Source organism: Epinephelus lanceolatus, chromosome 5 (assembly GCF_041903045.1).
Source record: "Epinephelus lanceolatus isolate andai-2023 chromosome 5, ASM4190304v1, whole genome shotgun sequence".
NCBI lineage: Eukaryota > Metazoa > Chordata > Actinopteri > Perciformes > Serranidae > Epinephelus > Epinephelus lanceolatus.
In genome coordinates this window covers 3,242,986-3,267,513 of record NC_135738.1, presented here as the reverse complement: position 1 = coordinate 3,267,513, position 24,528 = coordinate 3,242,986, and the positions used below count along the sequence as shown (strand labels likewise).

At 44.1% G+C, this 24,528-nt stretch overlaps 2 protein-coding genes across 4 annotated transcripts; both read right to left on the bottom strand.

Moving 5' to 3' along the window:
• Window positions 1–361: 361 nt before the first annotated feature.
• LOC117262274 (bromodomain-containing protein 1-like) lies at window positions 362–16,422 on the bottom strand. 2 transcript variants are annotated; one of them, XM_033635118.2, is made up of 12 exons: window positions 16,061–16,422; window positions 10,200–11,590; window positions 9,492–9,648; window positions 9,281–9,409; window positions 9,014–9,142; window positions 8,152–8,464; window positions 7,155–7,922; window positions 6,893–7,019; window positions 6,362–6,492; window positions 3,699–3,793; window positions 3,211–3,365; window positions 425–763 (listed from the first exon to the last, which is right to left on the bottom strand). In XM_033635118.2, exons 2-12 carry the CDS (start codon window positions 11,570–11,572, stop codon window positions 574–576), a joined length of 3,567 nt encoding a protein of 1,188 aa, XP_033491009.2. In that variant the 5' UTR covers window positions 11,573–11,590; window positions 16,061–16,422; the 3' UTR covers window positions 425–573. The 2 variants fall into 2 exon arrangements, with proteins under 2 accessions (XP_033491010.2, XP_033491009.2); XM_033635119.2 differs by lacking the exon at window positions 3,699–3,793 and having other exon boundaries at window positions 362–763.
• A 1,180-nt stretch (window positions 16,423–17,602) lies between these two features.
• Window positions 17,603–24,085, bottom strand: ftsj1 (FtsJ RNA 2'-O-methyltransferase 1). Of its 2 annotated transcripts, none has more exons than XM_033635058.2 (11): window positions 23,958–24,085; window positions 23,187–23,324; window positions 22,941–23,010; window positions 22,724–22,844; window positions 21,537–21,615; window positions 21,394–21,446; window positions 21,269–21,322; window positions 20,935–21,037; window positions 20,636–20,719; window positions 19,083–19,186; window positions 17,603–18,224 (listed from the first exon to the last, which is right to left on the bottom strand). In XM_033635058.2, exons 2-11 carry the CDS (start codon window positions 23,305–23,307, stop codon window positions 18,051–18,053), a joined length of 963 nt encoding a protein of 320 aa, XP_033490949.1. In that variant the 5' UTR covers window positions 23,308–23,324; window positions 23,958–24,085; the 3' UTR covers window positions 17,603–18,050. The 2 variants fall into 2 exon arrangements, with proteins under 2 accessions (XP_033490949.1, XP_078023738.1); XM_078167612.1 differs by having other exon boundaries at window positions 23,522–24,002.
• Between the last annotated feature and the right edge of the window lie 443 nt (window positions 24,086–24,528).

Genomic DNA, 24,528 nt, shown 5'->3' with positions numbered 1-24,528 from the left:
TAAATATCTGAACACCAAATGTACCAAAACAAACTGAGGGAGTGAATAAATTAGTGTCAGGCCTTGTACAGGATATTTACAGGAGCTGCTGCAGTCACACACACACACACTGATGGACATTTTCATGGCAGTGAGATTGTTGCAGCAGTCTTGCAGCACATTTAAGGAGGTCAGAGGTCAAATCTGACACATTCAACAGGTTTAGACCCGTGATTTTTCAGTCCTCACAGCCCAGGTTTGACTTGTTTTTTTTCTCGTTCAACTTTTTGCACCCGCTAACCGAGTCGTCTTCGTTGCATAGCTCTTTGACAAAACTAGATGGCCGTCACAAGCTACAGTATTCGGACGGGGTGGGGGCGGGGGCAGATGTGCGGGGAGACGTGAAAACGATTCGGTTCCAGTTTGCAGGAATTGGTAAACATGACAATGAGCGTGTGTGTTTGTTGTTGTGCGTATGAGGCAGAAACTGTGCATCTCTGCTGTGATGATGGTGTTCGAAACAAAAAGCTGAAAGAGGAGAGATGGATGATGGGAGAGGTGGTGGGAGGAAGAGGAGAAGAAGGAGGAGGAGGTTCAGTCCGTGGCGGCGAGGCCGGCGCTCGGCTCCAGCTTGCCGCTCACACGGTTCAGGTGGATCATGGCTCGGTCGAAGGCGAGCTGCACAGCTTTTCGGATGCAGGAGGAGCGAGCCTCCGTCAGCTTGATTTTGTCAAGCGTCTGGTTGACCCCGAAGGGAGCCATCTTGGATCTAGGAAGCCATTGCCTGAGGAGAGAGGAGACGAGAGGTCAGGGTGGAACCAGATGGAGAGAAAGCTGCTTCTTGATGACATCAATGACCTCACAGTTTATGTTCCTGACGAATACGACGTTGATGTCACCTGCTCCTCAGTTTGCTACATTTTTAACTGGCCCACAGTACGGATTAGCATCTTTTACTACAACGTTTTTTGCCGTTGAATCTCTACAATTTGTCTTTTTTTTTTTTTATCCTTTCAGCTGTTTTTTAATGATCCTCCTACATTTTGTGAAGCACCTTTTCATATGAAACATGCTACATTAAGTGTTTTTATCATTACTTAAGATGGAACATATATTTTCGGGGCGCTGGTGGCTTAGTGGTAGAGCAGGCGCCCCATGTACAAGGCTGTTGCCGCAGCGGCCCGGGTTCGACTCCAGCCTGTGGCCCTTTGCTGCATGTCATCCCCTCTCTCTCCCCCTTTCATGCTTGTCTGTTCTTTACATTAAAGGCTCAAAAGCCCCAAAAATATCTTAAAAAAAAAGATGGAACATTTAAAAGGTTACGTAATAAATATAATGTAAATTTATCATTTATTACCACATTTATGATAATGGTACATTTGTCGTTCCCGGTCCTGTGAGTGACTGTTTCAGTGCATTAAACTGTGACTGAAGAGCCAGAAATATCTCTTTCTAAATAAAAGACAAAACTGAGGATTATCTTTGTTTTAAAGAAAAAGACAAAATTATTCCACACAGTCGATCAGATGTTTGGTAAAATTCTGACCTGAGACGAACGCCCAGTTGTACTGAATTAATCACTGTGTTGGCCTTTATCATCTGAGGGTGCTTTCACACCTGCCCTGTTTGGTTCAGTTCAATCAAACTCAAGTTCATTTGCCCCCTCAGTGCGGTTCGTTTGGGCAGGTGTGAATACAGCAATCACACTCAGGTGTGCACCAAAACAACCAGACTGAGACCTTCTTGAAGAGGTGGTCTCAGTCTGGTTCCAAAGGAACTCTGGTGCGGTTGGTTTGTGGTGAGAAGGTGTTCTGACCTGGATGTGAAGCAACTGCAGTCACATGACACATTGTTTGGGTTAAACATGAGCATGTTACAGTCCTGGAGGATTATTAATGTGCACCTCCTCCTGTACTGCCTTAATATGCACATTCAGCACATCCAATGCATCAAAACATTGTTTTCTAGTTGGAGCCGCGCCTCGTTTACAAACTGTATGGTTTGACTAAAATGAACAATGACAGCAATATAGTCCACGATGAGCAGCGCTAAAATCAACCTGCGTAGTTGTCCCTCCATTGTGACATTAGAAAGTGTCACATTTATCTTGCAAGTGTACTCTTCTTCAACGTTTGCTTTACTTCCTGGATTTTTCCCACATGGAAATTCTGACCAATCAAGAGCAGCTTTCTCACACAAGGCATTTGATCTGGTCCTCTTGTAAATGCTGCCGTGAGAACACGAACCAACTCTAGGCAATTATACAACTTTGGAACAACATGAGTCCCTGATTCAGACCAGAGGAGATCACTCTAGGGCTGACAGCAGCCTTAAAACAAAGTTAAAGTCAGAGATGTAAAAGCAGGATTCATACATTCATCCCCAGCTGTTGTCTTTGTTAAATAAAATGTGTCCAAAATGCAGCTGCTAGGCTTTTAACGACGTCAGTTTCGGTAATTTTGGTCTAAATAGCCTGACGCCCATTAACCACTTACTAACCACTTCATTTTTATTTTAAAAAAAAAAAAATCGAACGTAAAACAACAACAGATGACACAAAATTCAAGAGGTCTTTCCTTTTAGTCCAGTGCTCGACTGACTCTGAGCTTTTGTGCTGCATTTCAAAGCACTGTCCATTTAGAGGTGGTGATTTTAATGTTTTGTGATATAAATGTTTTGCCTTTTATTTTATTTTCTGTTGGCTTTGCTGACACACTACCTCGGAGAGGTGGGCGCCAACAAGCAGCGCTGCTTGTTCACAATTACAGCTGGTAATGCCTTGCTGCGGAATCACAGTGGCCACCCTCTGGTTTCCCCCCAGATCGCCCCACTAAGTACATGGCTTTATTTTGAGCCACAAAACCCCCTTCAGCATTGTTATCTACGCTTTCACCACTAGCCTAGCTGACACAGCTAACAGTGCTAACATAGTTAACAATGCTAAAGGGGCTTGCAGCTCAAAATGAAGCCACTTAATCATTGGGGCGACCTGGGGAGAGACAAGGGGGTGGGCACAATGTTTCCACAGCAACACCGTTGGGTTAGGATGGCGTTACTAGCAGTACCTGCCGAATGAATGGCGCCGCTAGCTAGCTCCCATCAGACCCAGGTGGTGCGCAGTGCAGAAAACTGAATAGTTGCAATATTAATCTATTGACAAACATGCCTTACTGGTCAAAAATATTCTTGAAGATTAACCGATAAACGGTTAACAGTCGGTGAGTTGCTCACCAGCTGCGCTTGCTGTCGAAGAAGTGGACGAGGAAGAGTTTCTCTGCGGACCTGAACTGCATCCGCTCTCCGGCTCTGAGAACGTCCGGCGGCGGCTGGGGAAGCTCCACCCCGTTGTGCTGACACCCCGTCTTCCGCGCTTTGGGGTCCATGATCTGTGATGGCCGGGGAAAAGAAGAAGAAAAAAAAAAAAAAAAAAAACAGAGCGAGATGGAGACTGAGTGAAGCTGCCTCCTCACAGTAACAGTGTGGAGTAATTCCTGGCAGCCGCACAGAAGAAGCCCGCAGTCAGAGACACAAGCATGCAAGGCTGAGTCGAGCCGGAAACGCTCTGAGCGAAGCGGCCGACTCCACACACACCAAGCAGTCCATGATCGGCCAGCCGGAAGCTCCCGCATGGCTGTGAGCACAAATCACGAGCTACAGCACGCACGATGGCAGAGGGGCAGATGGGTAATGAGACACAGAGGGGACCAACACGCACTCACCAGGGCGGGGTAGGAGGGATATCCACTACATTTAGCCCAAACTAGTTTAAGAGGCTCCAGAACAAATGGAGAAGCAGCGGAGGGCTTCCACACCTCTACAGGAACAACGATAAGCAAGTTATGAAGTATTCAATGCAACAGACACAGAGCACAAGCAGTCTGAACACACAACCAAGGACACACACACACACACTGTCAAACACTCACACACGTTTTTTAAAGATCACCTTTAAAAAGCAGTTGAAGAGATTCCTGATGAGTCATAAATAGATTTAAGGCTATTCAGACTGATGCAAGGTTTACAGAGTTGTTTATGCTGAGAACAAAATGTAGAAGTGAAAATGTCCTGACTGATCCTCAGAGAATATTTTTATTGATTTTTCTTCCAGATTCTTGCAGATTATTTTTTTGCATTGAGAGATGACAGAGGAGAGGTAGACTCAGCAGACAGCGAGGTATGACATGCACCAACGCTCCTCAGGCTGGAACTGAACCCTCAACATCACGGTTATGTTGCATGTGCTGTAACCACTCGGCTACTGGCACACTACTGAGTGTGTAATGTAATGGACTCTATTTATTAACATAAAGCAGGCTGGTTAACATCACTCTGGTGGTGTTGCAGAGCGGCTCCACTTAAAGAGTAACTAAACCCCAAACCACTTTGTTCAGTTTCAGTTTTGGATATTCAGTATGGGGATGCATGATACTGGGCTTTATGCTGATATCAGGTATGCCGATATAGAACAACTCATTTGGCTGATACCTGATACCGATATCATCAAGTCTCTTCTTAGGTGAAATTAACATCATATTATTCATGCATACTCTTATCATGATGGCCCACCAGCAGATGAAGACATGAAATACAACTTTTCATGTCTGTAATATTCCGTCATTGTGTAAAGTAAGAAAAAGCGTGTTGGCCGATTCAGTTCATTTTAAAGCTGATATCAGCCGATAAGGATGACGTGCTGATGTTATCATGGATCCCTGATTTACTTCTTGACATTAGAGCGCAAAGTATTTGAATTCTACATACTGCATTATAAATATGCAACTGCCTTCTACTGGTTGAAACCTGACTACTGCAATCTTATTTTTCAGCCACTGAGGAGTGGCCCGGCATTTCATACCCCCTCCCAGCCCTGTCCCAGGCCCCCAGAAAGTGCGGCAGGCCTTGAAGCCAGTTTTCCTAGTGAAACAGTGAAATAACAACTCCTGAGTACGTCATGTGATGTCCTGCGGCCCAAAAATACTTTTATCCATTCACTTACATTGGGACAGAACGTCTGTGAATCGGTGGATAATTTTTTTTTAAATCTCACAACCCCCACAAAACAATTCATTCCATGAAGAGCCGCATGATTAAATAATTTAAAAGTTTGGATTTGGGTTTAGTTACTCTTTAATGATGAATCTTTCAGTGCTTATGTGAAAATTAGAGTGTGTGAAAAGATCAGACAGAGAGAGATTCAGTAAAACTCCCTCTCTTCTTAATATATCTCAGTACAGATCAGTGTCCAAAACGTTCAACTAGCAGCTTCTCATTTGTCGCTTTCACTTGTTTAAAATGATCGGCGACAGCAGATCGTCAGCTGTCGCTAATTAGTTAATTCAGTGAGTAACCAAACTGAACCGAGTGTTTATGTAGTTGCAACAAATCCAACAGAGTGAGACGTCGTCTCTCTTGTGGATCACGTCATGTTCATGTTGTCTATCTGTTATTATCTATCTGTTTGTTATTTGTTTTACATATTATGACTTATGTGTTTTTTAATGGCCTGAGGTCTTTTTAACATCATGCCGGAGGACTACAGTTGAAAAATAGCCTTTGGCTAACACCGGCACATTTACAGTAATGTTCATTAATGTGCACTGCCCTCTAAATAAATAAATAAATGTCAGGATTTGTTAAACTTTCATTCATGTATCAATAATTTAAGCTTCTAAATGTAACAGTGGATCTTCAGTGTTTGGTTTCAGGAGCTCCTGAGGACTAAAGCGTGTCAGATTCAGCAGGTTATTTCAATCGTCGTGAGTTCTGATGCCATGTATTTTGTATTTTAAGGTTCCAGCAGATGAGGCTGTTTAAAGAGACCAGCTGTGCACCAGTCAGATTTTAGTATGAATATGGTTTTAAGTTAAACTGCCACTTCATCTGAAAGACAAATGGTCTGGATACTGTTTGTTGAGAGGCCGTGACATGACTCTATAATTCACTGAACACACACACACAGAAAATAACGGACTTCACTTCCACCTTGTCCATCACAGGTTTCCTGTTTCTGGACTCTTTGTTCATTTATCACTTCCTTCACGGCTGACATCTGCAGCTTTGAGTCTCTGCTGACTTCATCGAGGAGCTCGGAGGCCCCTGGACCTCAGACTGAGAAGCAGTGAGGTGGGAGGAGCTGCTGATTTGGTAAGATTTTATTTTTTACTTCACTGCTCTTTGGGTGACACAGGTGGAACAGCAGTATGGGAAGGAAGGAATAAATAAAACAATGTATGCTTGCTCATAAACAGTATTAGTATAATAACATAGTTTTTATTAAGTTTAGTAAATCAGTAGACAGAGAGAAGAGCTGACCAATCAAAGCGTGCCATGCCGTTTCATGCACATTCATCAGATCTGAGCAGACGGACGTCGCTTTGCTCACCTGAAGAGATCTTGGCAGCTTTGGTGAACTCTCCGTTCTCGATGCAGGTCATCAGAGTGCTTTTGTCATCCACGGTGCTCCGTCGAGCCGCCGGCAGCCGTCCTTTACCGCTTTTCGACACAATGACGGTGCTGAAAGAGACGAGAGGAAAGGCGGGGCGTCTTTAACCACACTGGCTGCAGAGGAATTTCAAAATCAAAGTGGAAGGCTCTGCGTTGTGTTGCTGCCATCGTTACAAACAAATCAATCAAATAAAAAAATCAGGGTCCAAATCACAGGTAAAGACCTTCCAGTCTAGAGCAACATATTCATGAGGAATTATTTTTTCCTCCAACTTCTTTACACAGTTTTCTCCATCATGTCACTGTGAACCCAGATCAGACCTCAGCTATTAACTGGGTCAGTGATACGTAACTGCTGCTGACAGATATGATAAACTAAAAACTATTCAAATACATTCAAAGTCTGGAATGACTGAACTTTGTATTATCAGTCGACAGCATGACTCTGCGTGTTTCCTCCTGAACTCACCTCGTGCTGCAGAGGACGCTTCCACTGGAGGAGATGCTCGACTCAGAGGCACAGCGGCGGCGAGGCTCCAGCAGGCGGGGAGAAGGTGAGATTTCTTCCTCCTCCACCACAAAACCGTTCGCTATTCCTGAAGAACACCACAGGAAACATGTCACAGCGTAGTGTAGGGTTATAGTACTTAACCTTAACCACCATAAAGAACTTAAACATCAAAGTTTATGGGTTTTTTTCTGCTGTGATTTTGAAACATGACAGACAGTACCTGTACCGAGGCGTTTTATCGGCGACTCCTCATCATCATCCTCGCCGTCAGCGCTGCTGCTGCGTCTTCTCTTCTTCGGCAGGAGCAGTGTCTCCAGTCGAGGAATCACCACTGACAGGAAGGTTTTGGTGCCAAGGGGCGGCAGCGTCACAGCCGGTGCCTCTTGCGTCTTGGTCTTGAGTGGTTTCTGGGGGCTGGTGCTCTTGGACTTGCGGAAGAGGACGCTATTCTGTCGGTTGCAGGTGCCAGAGGCTTCTGTGTGGAGGTCGCCGTTGGGGAGCAGGGGGTCTGGGAGGTGCCCGTTGGGTGCGTCTGTGGGCGCTGAGGTAGATGTGTCAATGTCGCCATCAAGCTCCATGGGAGTATGGTCCGTGCTGGATTTGACGGCTTTCAGAGGGGGCGGCTCTGAGTCGCTGTGCGAGGTTTCGAGCTGCGTCAGTGAGGTTAACAGCTCTAACGTTGGTGGGGGTAAAGGCTTCTCCTCCTGTGGTGTGCAGGGCTCTGCTGGGGGTTCAGGTAGTGCTATCTCCTCTGACTCTGCAGGGGTCGGGCTGGGCTCAGTCGCCACAGGCGGCTGCGTTTGGAGGGACTTCTTCAGGCTAATCTCGCTCCGAACCTCCATGATGGTCTTCTTGAGCAGTTTGAGCCTCTTGCTGCGGGACGGGCTGTGCTTCATGGCCGTGCTCAGGTCCAGCTTCTCCAGCAGCTCCTTCAGCTGATCCTCCAGTGGGGTCAGCTGGCGATAGGTGGGGGTCAGCAGCCGGTCCACTGAGAGACAGATGGTCACGTGACATCATCAGTATTATCTCCATAACATCACTCCAGCACTTTTACAGATGATCTAATTAGGTTAAAAAGAGGACTACAAATATGGTGGGGGGACGACAACAAGCCTCAGGGTGGGGGCGTAAAATAACTCGACCATCCAAATATCCCAACACAGAGATTCAGTTGACAATGTGCGACACAAACATTGATAGACTTTCTGTCGACTTACCTTCCTCCCAGCTGAAGGGCGGCGGCGGCTCCAGTTTCGGGGCTTCGGGCAGATGAATCCCACCGGGGAAGTCAAAGCCAATTCTCTCAGCCTCCCTTCGGGCCCTGCGGAGGATGGCTCCTCCGTGGTCCTGCATCCGCTGACCTGCCCTGTAGAAAAACGTGTCCTTGGCGTTGTACTTCATGCAGTTGAAGATGATGAGGTTGAAGTCTGCCTCGAACTCCTCCAGGCTCCTGTAGTCATGAGCGTCGATGCGTTTCCTCATGGTGGAGAAGTCCATGGGGTTCTTGATGTGGTCCAGGTAGTCTGGAACCTGCAGGAGACAGAGAGGACACGTTTGAGGCCTCAGGTTTTCTGATTCACTTTTATTTAGGGCTGCACCTAACGATTATTTACACTGTCGATTAATAAATTAGCTGTTTAGTTGAGAAAATGCCAGAAAATGGTGAAAAGTGTCGATCAATTGGAAATCGGATTAGTTTTTAACCAATAATCAAACTGTCAATTAATTTCATAGTTGACAACTAATTAACTGTTCTACTCTACTTTCATTACAGCTAGCACTGTCAGCACTTCATTTGGCTGTTTCAAAGTAAAGGTCTACCCCTGCCTTCACATTAAAACACATGCAGGAAGTGATGTGTCCAGGCAACAGTTCTGACAGTCAAATTAAGTGTTAACATTTGTTCCATATTTAAAACGTTTTCTAAACATTTTGGTCGATTAAGTAATTTTCTGGTATTCAAACGTAGATTTAGTTAGTAGTTAGTACTGGAACAAGTCGACCGTTATGGGACCACAGCAGCTTCACTTGATGGACAGGGAAGCAGATTGTTCAACAGAGTGAAATATTGTTGCTGACCTCTTTGACGCAGACGGGCTGAGCGAAGATACTGTACTGGTCCTTCTCCTGCAGCTGACTGAGCACGGCTCTCAGCAGGATGTTGAAGGGGGTCAGCTGGACCTCCAGCACCGACTGCTGCAGCTTCATCTGACGGGAGAACACACAGTCAGACAACTCTGTGCTGACACTAACCCACAGTTTCAATACATGTAAACAGCATCAGATATAACAGACAGGTTGGTGTGTGCTGTTTTGCATTAAGTGTTTATGGTGTGACTCTCCTACCTCCTCTCTCTTCAGCTTCTCCCTCTTCCTGATGAGCTCCAGGAGCAGGCGAGCTCGCTCCAGGTCGTGGCGGAGGCGGTGCCACTCCTTCAGCTGCTCCTTCAGCGCCTGGTTCGTCTCCATGCGGTCCTGCAAAAATCACAAACTTCAATTCAGCGCCAAGAATGAAATTAAAAGATAACACTCTGCTCTGAGCGTCAGCAGCTCTGACCTTTTGCTTGACTTTGGGCGGCTGAGGGTTGGCCTGCAACCGGCGGATCAGCGGCACGTTATTCCTCGACTGCCTCTTCTGCACCCAGTAGCTCAGCACCCGCTCAACGAACGCACGCTTCCTCTGAACTGCCACCTGGTTCAGGATGGTGTCAAAGCTGATGCACAGAGAAACCAAAGGAGGTATTAATCAAAAAATAATCATCATTTCTTTCAAACCTGAGCAGAAACACAACCTTCTATCTAACAAGCTTTGTGTTTTTTTTCTGTGTCTTTGTGTCTGTAACAGGTAGTAATCGGTTAAATCTCTGATCATCTGACTGCTTGTGTTTCCTGATCTGTCAGACCGTGTTACAGACGTTAACTTGGTGAGTACGATGTCATTACGACTGATGGAACACAAATGAGACCCAAGCTCTAATAAACCAGAATTAACCTTAACTGCAACTTATTAATGTAAAGTTATTCAACTGTCAAGGTTCTCTTACCTAGACTCTACTTAATGAACATACCATACATAAATTCATTAAAAAAAAATAATTAAAAAAATGTGGGGGGGGGGGGGGGGGCGCCTGTGAAGACCACCAACAATCAGAAAGTTTATTCAGCTGAAGTTAAACTGAGAGAGAAAAACAGACTTGAGTCAACTGAGTATCGGCTAATAATTAATGTGAGTGATGCATTCTGGGAGTCCTGTTTGCCTGCCTACCTTGAAGCGGTGATACTAGGTCCAGAGTTGGTGGGGGTCTCAGGCTCTGGTTCTGGTTCGGGCTCGCCTCTCTTACTCTTCTTCTTGTGCCAGCCCTTGGCCCTGGACTTCCCCCTTTTTTCGGCCCTCTTGTGGCAGGCTCCGTTTTTCGGATGCGGCTCCTCGTAGATGTTGAGCGGCCGGCGGTCGCAGCCTTCAGGCGTGTGGCTGCAGCAGAAGGCGGTCTTTTTCACAGAGAAGGTGGTGGCGCCGGACGCCATCACCTCTTTGACGGGCTCCATCTTCATGTAGAGGCCGGCCTTCTGGGCGCAGCTGACATGGAAGGCAGTGTAACAGTTGATCTTGTCACACTGGATGCACGCTCCTGCGCCCTTCTCTTTACACAAATAGCAGGTGAGCTTCCAGCGGGCAGGTGGGATATTGCGGACGCCGTCAATGGGCTCGATGAAAACCGTGTCAGAGAAGCCGACCTCAGGCACCCACAGAGCACATGCTACATGCCCCCAGCGGTCATCGTCAGTCTTCTTCAGGGCTCCGCCTCTGTTGGGGCAGAAGACACACTGAGCGGGACGCGACGGACACTGCAGGCAGTGGCGGCATAGCCATTGGCCCTCAGGGATGTATGGCACGCCGTAGCACTCCTGATGCACGGCGATGTTGCAAGAGTCGCAGAAGAGGATGACATTACTGTCGGCTCCGTCTCCATCCATGCAGATGCAACAGACGGCGTCCTCGTCCACCAATGACTGCAGGTCGCTCTGACCCTGCGTGGCTGAGTACGACTCCTTCTCAAAGCGGTCCATGAGGAACTCAAACAAGTTGTGCGACACCTGGCTGACGCCCTCGCTCTTCCTCTTCTCATTGATGAGCTCCAGCCAGGCGTAGTCCTCCTCATCCATGTCGTACTCCACTTCCTCGTCCAGCTCCTCTGCCGTCCTCTCTGTGTATTTGTAATATGCCACCGGCCTCTTCGGCACCACCGGCAAGTTGTATTCAACCGTTCTAACCTTTGGCTCCAACAGGCCGCCGGTACTGCCGTGTGTGCCGCTGCTGCCGTGTGAGGCCATGAGCGCCGCATTCTTCTTCTGCTGGTTGTTTTTGAGGCGCACAGAGCGCACCAGGACCTGCTGGGGCTTCTCATTGTTCTCCTTGTTGCTGTTGCACTCCATAATCTCCTGCGCCGTGGGGTCGTCATCAGTGATGACATCCAGCTTGTCGTAGATGCTGAGCCGGTGCACGCGGCCGTCCACCTCCAGCTCCACTATCCGCTGAGCCTGTGCGTACGTCAGAGTCTCCCGGTTGGGCGAAGGCTTGATGGGAGACGAATCCCTCTTCAGCGCCGCAGGTCGGTGATGTCGACTTTTCTTCTTCATCTTGAAGCTGTACAGACCCTGAAAACCAGACAAATCAAACAACGTTGTTAATGACTCATTTATGTGACATTGAAGCAGCAACAAATACAATTTTTCATGTCATTAACTCTGTGAATCAACAGCCAGCACACAGAGCACTGTGTGTGCAGTAATGATTAACAGCCTTAACCCTCAATGAGGCACCGCAGGAACAATGATGGGCAGTTAATGTGTTTACACAAGTATGTCATCACCTCCTCCAGGGTTCAATCACAGACCACCAGAAACATGAAAATACCCAACTTTCTATCTGTGCGTGAAACATTTTAGTTCCAGTATTTAATATGTTCTGCAGGTCTATCCAACTATACCTTTATTTTTAATGCAATAATATCGTCTCACATGGTACAACTATGTCTCATACCTGACTCTGATTATAGAAATAACCTGACTGCACTGAGGCTGGGTAGTGTTTGAAAATGTTTGATATTTGTGCCACTGTGATACCAGATGTTCAGAACTGATGCTGAAACTATTTTCAATACTTTCGTTTGTGGGTTGTAAACATGTTTATTGTTAAGCTTGGCTAAATATCATATGGTGTGAAGTTAAGAGTTTCCTTATTTAAATCACAAACTCCTGGTTTTAAGACTCAAGGTGGGACCAAGCTCTCAATACTTGATATTTTTCAAAACTGAATGCTAAATACAAATTTCAGTCAGTATTCAAAAAGGTTTTGAGGTTCCATACCCACCGCTAAACAACAAACAAAACCATTAAAAATATATAATCAATATATTCCCCTATAATGGAAGTTAAGCCAGTTCGCCAACAGCACCTCTATATAGGTCATTCCATACCCGACCATGTAGGTCATGGTCAGTCATGGTATTAAACATCAATAACGTTTCAGTGTTGCCTCATCAAAATCAAAATCCTCAAATTTCAGAAGCTTGAAATATCCAATGTTTGGCTTTTTTTGCTTAAAATTTGACTTGCTTCAATTATCATTATAGCTGCCAATTATTTTTTTGTCAAAAAACATTTTTAATGAATCTGTTGATTGTTTCAGCTCTACAAACAGAAGTGGCTTTATGTAGAGCAAAAACAATAAGCAGATTAATTGTGACGACGTCTGAGCTGGTATGACTCTTGCATTTAAGGTTTCACTTTTCCTGAGGTAGGATGGCAGTGTTAAGAACTTGCCTAAGGGTCCACACTGGATATATGTTGCCCCACCCTGACTGGGACTCAAACCCTGATCTTTCATGCCAAAATCATTAGTCTTAACTACTCTGTTTGTTTTCCGGCTCTTGCCTGCTCTCGTTTATGTTTTGCTCACTCTTTGGTTATCTGTATTTCTGTATCTGTATCCTCTCGTACATGTGTTATCTGTACTGTGTGTGAGTACACTGACAGTTAATGGAAACCATAGGGCATTCTGCATAATGGGAACTGTAACGTTTGGTATTTAGGGTATATTTTGAAGCTGATGCTTATGTGCTTTTGCAGGACTATTACTTGAATGACTGTTTAGCATGGTGGTAATGCTACTTTTAATTGTAGGGGAACTACGCCCATTTTCAAAATGTATACATTATTACTGTGGTCAAAGACACACCAAAAATATGAGGAAACATGATTAATTCTCCCCCAAATCCATTTGGGTGTTAAAAAGAAAACACATATACTGTGGGTCCACCAAATCAGTCCCCCATTCATTGTCTACGGAGCAGCTCCCGACTTTAAACCCTGTGATATCACAAGTTTGAGACTTTCTTCTCTGGTTTCTGGCTTTGAGAGAGGACAGATCATGTTCACAAATATTCAGGGATCTTTACAAGACCATGAAAAGAAATTGTTGGAATTCTTAAATTAGCTGGTGTTCTGCCTTTAAGTTAAAGATCTGAGTATATCTCAAAGCACTGACTGTATCCTCCTGTAATGTTACAAATTTTCTCTGAACTGTGTACAACAATATTGAGAGTAGGGTGAATCTAACAGTTATGTCTGTTACCAATTAATCTGATTATTTTCTCAATTGACTGGTCAATGAAAACTTAGAAAGCAGCTTTTTCAAAGGCCTGTTAAACAGTCCTGGTACCTGACATGACTTTAAATGTTTTGACTTGTCTAACCAACATTTTAGACCCCAAAATATTAAATTTACTGTAATATAAGACCAAGGAAAGTAGCAAATCCTGACATTTAAGAACCTGTTAGTATCACATTTTTGGCAGTTTTGCCTGAAAATAACTTACATGACTATTTGATTATCAAAATAGCTGCCAATTAATTTTCTATAGAACGAATAATCAGTTAGCTCATTGACTGATTGTTGCAGCTCTAGTTGAGAGCAACTGTAAACAAGATGTGTGCACGTCGAGAGGAGAAACAAGCTGCAGAGAATCGTGAACAAGGCCTCCAAAATCATAAGGAAGCTAATTAAGAAAAAGCATGTTGCTCAATTCTGATAGTTCATTTTAAAGCCGATATTGGTCAACACCAATGACATGCCTATATTATCCTGCATCCCTAAAGCAGAATTTATACTTCTGTGTTGAATCTACGCCATAGCTATGGCGTAAGCTCTGCGTCGATGTAGAGCCTTCTCCATAACTCACGCTGTAGCCTGACGTGCACCTCCCCAGTAATGTAACTACACGTCATGGCGACGCAGACCTCCTGTCTATTTTTGTAAGCTGAAACCATTTCCCTCAGTGGAAACAAAGCTTTTATTTACTTTAATTTCACAGGTAAGAAACAATTAATTGTGTAGATAATAAAGTCTCCACAAAATAGCATTTTAAGTCTTGTGTGTGATTTATCCTGGCTTCATATGAGCAGAGGAAATCTCTGCTCGTTGCTAGGCTAATTTATACAATGTAAAATGCCATAGGCTTGTACTAATAACGTTAGCATGTTGTATTTGTTTGGAAAATGTGTTTAGTAGAAGACAGTTGTTTTGTCAGTGAACCTTGTGGGTTGTGATAGAGTCGAATTTTGTAACGTAACCTTTGTTAAATGTTGCTGTTGTCCCTGGCTTCATGTGAGGAGAGGAAATGTTTGCTAACCGCTAGGCTAATTTATACAATGTAAACTGCCATAGGCTTGTGCTAATAACATTAGCATGTTGAACTTGTGTGGAAAATGTGTCCAGATAAAGGCAAGTGTTTGTCTGTGAATGCTGCGAGTTATAGTGAAGCTGATTTGTGTACTTGTGTTTGAAATTGTCTCTATTAAGCCATGTTTAATGTGTGTTTAATGTGTGTTTTGAATCACCATACCTTACAGCACTTCACAGAAACCCTGCTGATGACTAGTGTTTTGGAGGTGCGACTGCAGAGTGACACAGGCTAGGGCGTAGGGTCTGCTGCACGAGTATAAATCCTGCTTAATAGTGATGTTAAGGTAATATATAAAGCTAGGATCCACACATAGGACAGTGACACAGGGTGATGCTCCTGATACTTTGCTGCAGCTCTTTGCACAGTAGGTCCATTGCATTTCATGGACACTTATATATTGTGTGTACTGACTTGTATGTTGTGAGTTTTATTTTTCATTAATGTGTACTGCCAAAACTATTTATAAGGTTTTGTATTTCCACTTTTATGGCTTTATGTTGTCTTGTGTGTGTGTTTTCTTATGGGATGTGGTGAATGCACAGTTTTATGTGTCTTTATGTGTGTTATGGTGAAAACAAAGGAAATGTTTCACATCGTCAACAAACAAGTGTTCGTATTCCTTAATTGTTTCAAACCCTGCTTTGTTGTGCCACCAACACGACAACAAAATGCGACTCCAGCTGTAACCTGCAGTTCAGCTCGCAGCTTTAAGTGAAGCTCCGGTGTCTGTTTGTGCAGCTTTCATTCATGAGATCCTGTTTTCAGTTGGCTGCTGAATGGAGTTCCAGTAAAGGGGGCGGAAACAGACCGACTGAGAAAACGTTCACTGGATGAATGAAACAATGTACGGTGAGCAGCACACCTCCACACCGACCACAGCCAGCCTACGGTGGGCTCAGCTGGCCTGGCTGAAGCCGCTGAGAGCTGCTTGTTGTTGGGTATCGCTGGCCGACAGCAGCTGCAGCTCGGTTCTCTCTGTTGAACGGTGTCTGCTAGCCACCAGCTACCGTTAGCTTCAATTAACCGAACCACAACGTCGGTTTGTGTTATTAATCGACCCAGCTTTGACGTGATTTACCAAACACGGGTCTGATACAACAAAAGACGACCCGGCGGTGTGTTCCCATCACACGGCGGACTCTCCGGTGGCCGGTTAAACACATTAGGACACTCCGTCCACAAACCGGGCTAACGTTAGCTTGCTAGCATTACACCTAACTGACGGGGGGAGGAAATATGGCGACCAACACAACAAGAAACTGCCTCGATTGGAAAAGGTGACTTTTCCTCAGGGCAGCGTCGCCTGGTTTTGGATTTCAACCGGCCCAAACTGAAGGGGGCTGATATTAAATAGGCGAGGACAGAGTGGGGTTGAACTTACCTCGGTATTTTCACGAATTCAGCTTGTAAAAACGGCAGCAATGGCGGCGCGGCCTGCGGAGCGAAGCGGTAGTTAAATCCACATTCAGTCCGCTCATCCAACGGCGGCCGCGGCTCGCGCTGAACCGAGTCAAACCTGGTAGTGACCGACAGGTATCCAGGGCGACGGAGCCGGTTTCTGAGTGTTATTACGTTGATCAGGGTAATTACTGATCAATAAGGACTGTTTATTAGCAGTTAGAAGCGGCAGAGCTCAGCGGCTGCCCGAGCTTCTCTTCCCCCAACAACAATGCGGTTGTGTGAGTCCTTGCGTCATGACGTCACCGCGTACAAACGGGTGGGGGGGGGGGGGGGGGGGGGGGGCATCGACAGTACAAGCAGCGGAGGAGGAAGTACTCAGAGCCTGAAGCACACTGCCCAAAACATGACGGGGACACTTAATAATCACAGTCTAACAGGAAGTCAGTTAAACTTCAGGGATATCAATGTGTCCATGTAGGAAGCACAAGTGATTGTCTTCTCTAGTTTGGTCTTCTGCTAGTGTCCTTGTCACTACTGGTAGCATGAGGCCGTACCTGCAGCCCAATCAGGTCACACAGGTAGTCCAGCTCCTCCAGGATGGCACAGGAGACCAGCCGTTATACCAGGAGAGCTGGACAGGGCCGTAGAAGGGCATCAACCCTGCAGCAGGACCGGTATCTGCTCCTTTGTGTGAGGAGGAACAGGAGGAGCACTGCCAGAGCCCTACAACATGACCTCCAGCAGGCTACTGGTGTGCATGTTTCTGACCACACTGTCAGAGGGCCCTGGGTTCCTCCTGGTACAGGACAAATGCCCGGCCTCATGTGTCCAGAGTGTGTAGGCAATTCCTGGATGATGAAGGCTTTGATGCCACTGACTGGCCCTCTCGTTCCCCCACACACAGGGGCCGTACACACTAGTAAGTCACAACTCCTTTATATACTATATACATTTGAGTCAATGTACTTTGTTCCATTCCACCCCTGAGTACAAGTCCTACTATTAGTAAAGCTGAGGGCCTTTCCAGTTTGGTACGTGCTGCTACATGCTTGACAGTCTTTACGAAACCTGAGCCGAGAGATGTTCTTTAAAGAAGTTGAATAGCTGTTCATACGACGTTTAGAAGATATGGAAGCACACATGAGAGCTTTGATGGGATCAACGGCCTCTTAAAACCTGTTTTATTTTGTTTAATCCAGGCAGTTACATTTTGGTAAGAAAGAAAATGTACACATGATCAGTAGCTCAGCGGCCCCTCCACAACAAGCTTTGTTGGAAAAACACTGATTGTTTTCATGTGAAACTGCTGTATTCAGTGTTTTTAGCTGTTTAAATCAGCTGGTCTGTTTGTTTCAGAGAGAAAGAGACCTCTGCGGATAATTCAGCTCCTGATAAAAACCTCCTGAATAATGAAATTCTAACCAGGAGAAGTTTCAGCTGGTTGTAATCTCACTGCTCGATGCCACAAAATCTCCATAATTCTGATGCGCTGTTCCTTTAAACACCAGAGGGCGGCACAATGTGTGGTTTCATCTGTTTTTTATTATTTAAATAAAACTGGACACTGTTTACAGAAAAAGACAAAATTGAGAGTTCAATCACTTTTATAAAACAATTCCTGTCAACCACGATGTTCGTTTGCCTCCAAGAAATGACTTTTATTTTTAAAATATAAAAATGTTTGCAGTTCCTCAGCCTGATGGATGAAGAATCTGACACAAAATATTCCCCTTAAAATTTGGAAAAACTGAAAACACACTCCTCTTATTGGAAAACATCCAGTGCAGCGGTCGTCCAGAGCATGTTCAGTCTAGTTTAGCACCAAGACCAGAGACAAGTCTTACCTCTGCTCTGTACACACAGAAACTAAACTTATTTCCATCTTCTTATCGACAGAAAAGAAACTGCTGCTCTGTTCCTTTCAATGATAACTCTTTTCCTTTTCCACCAATCAGCAGCAGTCAGACAGATCAGGTGGACTCGGCCGGTGGATCCGTCTCGTCTTGACTCTGGTTGGGACGGTTGGACAGAGCGTCCTCTCTGGACAGCAGGTTGTTTTTGCGGAGGTGGCAGGCCTGCTGGTAGGGGGGGCGTATGGGCGGCTGCGTGGGGGGCGTGTACTGGTACTGTTTACCAGCGTCCAGCTGAAGAAAGAAAACCGTCGACAGGTGTGAGATCCCTTAAAATACCCTTAATTAATCCGTAATTTACCCCTAAAAACACACCAAACACCTTAATCTACACCAAGGGAATTGGAAGTCAGAAATCCTTTATTTTGTCCATTAATTTGAGGGACAAAACCCCGAAAAAAAAACACCTTAATTTAAAAAAAGTAGATTTTAACTTTTCCTTAATTCACACATTAATTAGAAGTATTTGACAAATATTGTTTTAAGGGATTCTTAAGTCCATTTCAGACATGGCTGCAGCATTTGGTGTTAATTAACAGATACATTATTAAATCATACATTAATATTTATTATAACAGATAAATTATTATAATTATTTAAATTATAGATAAAATAGATTTTTTAATAGGCTATCTGCACAATTTTAAGGTTTTTTATTTTCACCTTAACTGAAAAATTAAGGTGTATTTAAAGTACTACTTAACGGTGGTAGTTGTGTTATTTGTTACATTTTGAGGGGTTTCTCCCCCTTAAAAACTGTAAAGTGTACAGATAATCCATCAAAAATACCTTAATATATTACAATCATTTTTTTTTTATTAATTAATTATCCCATTAAAATCCCATTAAATGCCTTAATTATATCATTTGTTAAATTTAGAGAATCTGTGAATTTTTAAATTACAAAAACTGGATTCAGTTTCATAGTGAAAATAAATAAAGCACAATAACCATAGCAGGAACAATCAAACTGAAAATGGAATAACTGGTAAAATTATTTTAATAAATACTGAACCAGACTTGTTTTACTGAAGAAAAAAAAAATTCTGTTGGTTGGATTTACTCAGTAAAGATAAACCCGTGTCTCCTCACCTGCAGAGGGTAGGTCCTGTCTGAGTCGAAGGCGCTGAGGTCACCACACGCCAGAAAGGGGACGATGACGCGGTTCGGACCCTCTAACTGGTTAAAGTCCACATCTGCAGGACAAAGACCAGAACGAACTGAGACCAGAACCAGGACATGCAGGTACACTAAAGACTGATCCAACAGAGACTAACGGTATGTAACCTCTGAAATAAGATATGACACATTCTTCCTTTTACAAATGAGAGTCAGAAGATATAAAACACACTGTTAATGCTGTATATAATGCAGGTAGTGTTGTGTCTCTGACATCAATGACTTTATGATTCTTCACTTTGTTTCAGCATTTGGCATTAAACATTAATTACCACATGTGGCCACAGGCGTCCCTGATCAGCAAGGTTACTTTAGCCAAAACAATATACACGCTGATATTATGTCTTAACCTCTCCCTTAGACGTCCACTTTAAAGTATTACTTTAAAAATAATAAGGATTACAAATCAAAGAGTTTATATATTTTTATGCCTCCGTGCCAGCGACAGCCATGACCAGAGGCATTATGTTTTCGGTTCGTCTCATTCTCGTGAACATGATATCTCAAGAACAGCTTAAGAGAATTTCTTCAAATTTGGCACAAACATCCACCTTGACTCAAAGATGCTCTGACCAGAGTTTGGTGGTCAAAGGTCAAGGTCACTGTGACCCCATCTGTCGCATTCTTGTACAGTAAATGCGATATTTCAAGAACACCTTTAGGATATTTCTTCAAATTTGGCACAAACATCCACTTTGACTCAACGATGAACTGATAAGGTTTTGGTGATCAAAGGTAAAAGTCATATGTGACCTTGTATCTGTTTCATTCTCATGAACACAGTATCTCAATAAGGCCTTAAGGGAATGTTCTCAAATTTGGCACAAACGTCCACTTTGACTCAGCAATGAACTGATTCGATTTTAGTGGTCAAAAGCTAAATTATTATAGCGAAATATCACACAAGTGTCTAACAGGATAAAATGACGAATCAATGACATTTTATATCCAAAAGGTCAAAGGTCAACTTCACTGTCACTGGGACAGAAGGGGAGACATCTGGTCAGATGCTGAATTGGTGACACTCCTCTTGGGTGTCCACCTTGAAACTGTGCTGATTGCACAGATCTTCTCTGCTGTCCAGTTGAAGATGTGTGAGAAGCATTCACGTTTTAGAATTTGTAGCTTCTTTGCAGCAGCATATTTGAGGCATCGTCAGCTGTCACGTCTACATATGAGTCTGGACAGACATGGATGTAAACTGTAACGTGACTGGTTTGCAGAGGCGTACAGTCGTGAGGCAGTAATTTTAGTTTATGCTTCTCTTACTCTTTTTCTAGAATATGACACACTTGTTTGCATGAATACAACAGAACTTTTGAAACATAAATATTAGTTAAGCAGAACCGTGTCAGTTGCCACATCTCAGGTGAACGGACTTGATGCTGCTTCTATGTTCCCTTGTGATTTTACTCTGTTGTGTTTTTCCTGATGCAGATCACATATATAAAAGAGCTCTGAGTTACCGTAGGAATGATCCAGCAGAGGGTTGGACATGTTGGGGACGTAACCTTCAGGAGGAGAGTAATTCTGACACACCACGAAGGCCTCTGCACACAGACACACACACAGATACAGTAAGTACAGTTTGTCAGCAGAGTTCATGCAAACACCACAAATTCAACACGATTAAATCAGTTTTTAGGATTATTTTGTCAAACATTCTGTGCAAAACAGTCTCAGGTGTATAAACAATCACTACAGCAGCTAGGGGCGGGGTTTGTCTCCCGTTTGAGCCGTGTGATTGGTCAGCGAGGGGGCTCACCGATGCTGGAGTTTCTGCTGCTGCGAGGCTTGGCGCAGGTCACACCACTGAAGAAGATCTTCAGCTGAGAGTACAGCAGGGTCACATCTTTACCTCTGAAGATCTGAGACACACAGGACAATGAGGGGTTCATACAGTCCCAAACAGTGTCCACGACCCACAATGCACCACAGCATGTAGTTGGTAGGTGGACTTTGTTTGCGTCAAACAGGCTAGCTGTTTCCCTTTGTTTCCACTCTTTGTGCTAAGCTACGCTAACAGGCTGCAGCTTCACATTTATCTCTGCATCAGAGGGGAGTTATTAATAAATCATGTGGACAACAGCTGGACTCACCTTGGCCACAAACGTCCCTCCAGGTTTGAGGACGTGAGTCGTGATGTTCAGAGCCTGAGAGACAAACAGGTGTCAGAATGACCTCACAGACCGACAGGTGAACACAAACACACCTCTGTACTCACAGCCAATAGAAGCTGAGCCTGGATGTACTCGTCCACGTCATGGAGCCCGGTTACTATGGAAACAGACAGAAAATCACTCCAGAGAGCTGAATAATAAAAACCTTTAAGAACAGGTGAGGATGGACAGGAAGTGAGTGTCTCACCATCTGGAGCTCCGTCACACACCACCAGGTCGGCCGGCTGACCCTCAAAGTGACGGATGATTTCCTGAGCTGTCGACACCTGACAGGAAGAAGAAGAAGAAGAAGACACACATGTGACATGGTGGTGGTTATTGTTATTGTTGTTGTATTTGTTCTCTGGGTTCAATGGGTCCTTGAACCTCCTTGAGGACCACTAGAACCTTTTTAAGGCTAACTTGAAACTCCTCAAGGATCTTAAAACCAACAGAGCCTCATCAAGGACCACAGGAACCTTTGCTAAGATAACTAGAACCTTGTCAAGGACTCATAGAAACGCCTCAAGGACCACTGGGACCTCATCAAGGGCCCACAGATCCTCTTAAAACCAATAGATTCTCCTCAAAGACCATGAAAACTGTAACAGGAACCACTAGAACCTTTTAATAATGACCAGAAACTCCATAAAGATCTGAAAACCAACAGAACCTCCTTAAGGACCACCGGAACACTTACAAGGACCACAGCCACATTTACAAGGATATCTTGATCCTTGTTAAGACTCATTGAACTGTGAAGACACATAGAGCTTTTTTAAGGACTCATAGAAACTCCTCAAAGCCTCTAAAAACCAAGGGAACCTCTTCTCAGACCACTGAAACTTTGAGGAACCACTAGAACCTTTTTCAGTGATAACCAGAAACTCCTCAATGATCTAAAGAATAACAGAACCTCCTCAAGGACCACTGGGATCTTTACAAGGATAAGTAGAACCTTGTCCAGACTCACAGAAACTGCTCAAGGCCTCACAGAACCTCCTCAAGGACCACTGAAACCTCATCAAGGACCCACAGAACCTCTTAAAAACAAATAGAACCTCCTCAAAGGCCTTTTCAGAGATACTTCTACTTATCCTTGTGTACCACAGGTACCTTTACAAGGATAAGTAGAACCTCATCAAATACCCATAGGACTAGAACATTTTTTCTTCTAGAACATAGAAAGGATAAATACTCCTCAGTAACCCACAGAACCTCCTCAAGGACGACTGAAATTTTCATTGAATAAATAAATAATACATTTTCAAGGATAACTAGAACTTGGATTCAGTATCGGCTCCTAAGCAGCGCCCGATATAGTTCCAGGATCGTGAAACTCAAGCGTGAAATAAAAGAAGAACATGTTTACATGTTTATTTGTCGTGTCCTCACCTTGGTGATGTCTCCCTGGATCTGAGTGACTCCCGGCAGAGGAGCCATGGCCTGCAGGTCCACCGCCACGATCTTCACCTCCTCACCCCCCTCAGCCTTCTCAGCCTTCTCCTCCTGCCCTCTGAGTGGAAAAACATAACAATGAAATAGTTATTAAAATCCATTTAATTTCTGGCCAGGTGAGTGTATGTCAAAAAGCAACAAAACAAAACAAGACCTGAGTTTCCGACTGAGGACCTGACTCCAGCTGCCAGGAGCTGCACACAGATCAACTGCTCTGTTCACACCTGACAGGGAGAAAAAAATCTTGACGAATTAATATCTGGCAAATCAGACATTTAATGAAGACAGAAGAAGAGTAAAGACAGAACCAGACTCAGGTGTACCCTCCTCTGGGGCTCTGATGTAAGTGTAACCTGTTGGTCTGGAGCCCATCGTCTCAGGTGTCCTGTGTGTGTCTCACCTGAGAACAGGTTGAACTCCTGATCGAGCTGCAGCAGCTTGAAGGCGCTCCTCGCTCTCCAGCCCTCCTCTTTGGCCAGACGGTAGTAAATGTCCCTCTTGTCTTTTGAGGAGCGACCCATCCTGACCTCTGACCCCTCTGATGGAAAACACACACACGGATCCAGTAACACACCACCAGCCACATTTACACTGGTTTCTTTCAGTGGAATCATGCTGTGGTTACTCTGCTGGATCACTTACTTATATATAATTACCATTATTTTAATTCTATTAATGTGAATTATTATTATATTGATAGTTTATTGGTTAATGCAAATAGTAGTTTAACCTTACCAAATATTTTAAAGCATCACCAGGGTCCGCTATCACTACCAGTTCGCCTGTTACAGCCAAATTACACTGTTATAAACGACTGTGTACCAACTAAAATCAAGGTTTTACAAATATGAGTGGTGTATGATGTATTCTATGATAGCCGAACTGAACAGCGCCTTTTAATAAATATAAAAATGTTTTGATCCTAATTTAATTAACACTGTTATGGTGCTGTAGACCGGTAAACCTAGTCTTAGTCTCTTTTTAAACGGGGTTTGGCGTGGGGTGCGTGAGAAACGGCGTATTTCATGGCTGTCTGAGCTTAATGTCTAACGTTAGGTCGGTGTTTGCCTCTGGGTTAAATACATACACATTAATACTAAATACCACACGTAAAACAATAACACGATATCGAATTTAAAACACTGTATTAAACATTATCTTGCGGTTTCACCTTCTGTTCACGTGTAGTTCCGGTGTTGACGATGGAAAGGACCCCTGCCGACAGCTGTCCCCGCAGCGCCTGTTCAAAATGGCGTGATGACCCGCCACCTCTGCTTAATGACAAATACCGGTATATATATCTGTATATTTTTGGATCATACTTCTACTATAATCTTAATGACGACGATCTGTATGAATGATTTTTTTCCCTGTGGTTCTTTCAAGTGTTTCCAGGTTTCTGTCTTCTCAGTAGCGGCCACGCGGGGTCGCTGCAGACACACGAAACTGGTTTCTATACAACAAACATGTAAACCCCTTGAAGAATATCACAGAAAATATCACTGATAAATTCAAGTAAAATTTGGTTTTTATTGTTATGTATGAAAGATGAGACAATTAAACAACAAAATAAAAAATAATATAAACTAAAATACTGCTATTTATTTATGTATTTATTGCTGTTTACACCCTGTGAATCAGGAGTCAATTAATTTTCTCAGTGTCAGTTTTTTGCATTAGGGACTGTTCTTTACTGATCAGAGAGAGGAGGTGGCTGGGGTGTAACTTTTTTGTTTGTTTGT

Excerpts from the sequence above, each read along its gene's own strand:
- ftsj1 (XM_033635058.2), bottom strand. The coding sequence starts at position 23,307 with ATGGGTCGCTCCTCAAAAGACAAGAGGGACATTTACTACCGTCTGGCC. Across the intron at positions 23,011-23,186 it reads GGAGTTCAACCTGTTCTCAG|GTGTGAACAGAGCAGTTGAT; the intron begins GTGAGACACACA and ends TCTCCCTGTCAG. Across the intron at positions 18,225-19,082 it reads ACAGGACCTACCCTCTGCAG|CTGGACGCTGGTAAACAGTA; the intron begins GTGAGGAGACAC and ends TTCTTTCTTCAG.
- LOC117262274 (XM_033635118.2), bottom strand. The coding sequence starts at position 11,572 with ATGAAGAAGAAAAGTCGACATCACCGACCTGCGGCGCTGAAGAGGGAT. Across the intron at positions 9,143-9,280 it reads AGAAGCTGAAGAGAGAGGAG|ATGAAGCTGCAGCAGTCGGT; the intron begins GTAGGAGAGTCA and ends TTCTCCCGTCAG. Across the intron at positions 7,020-7,154 it reads GATAAAACGCCTCGGTACAG|GAATAGCGAACGGTTTTGTG; the intron begins GTACTGTCTGTC and ends GGTGTTCTTCAG.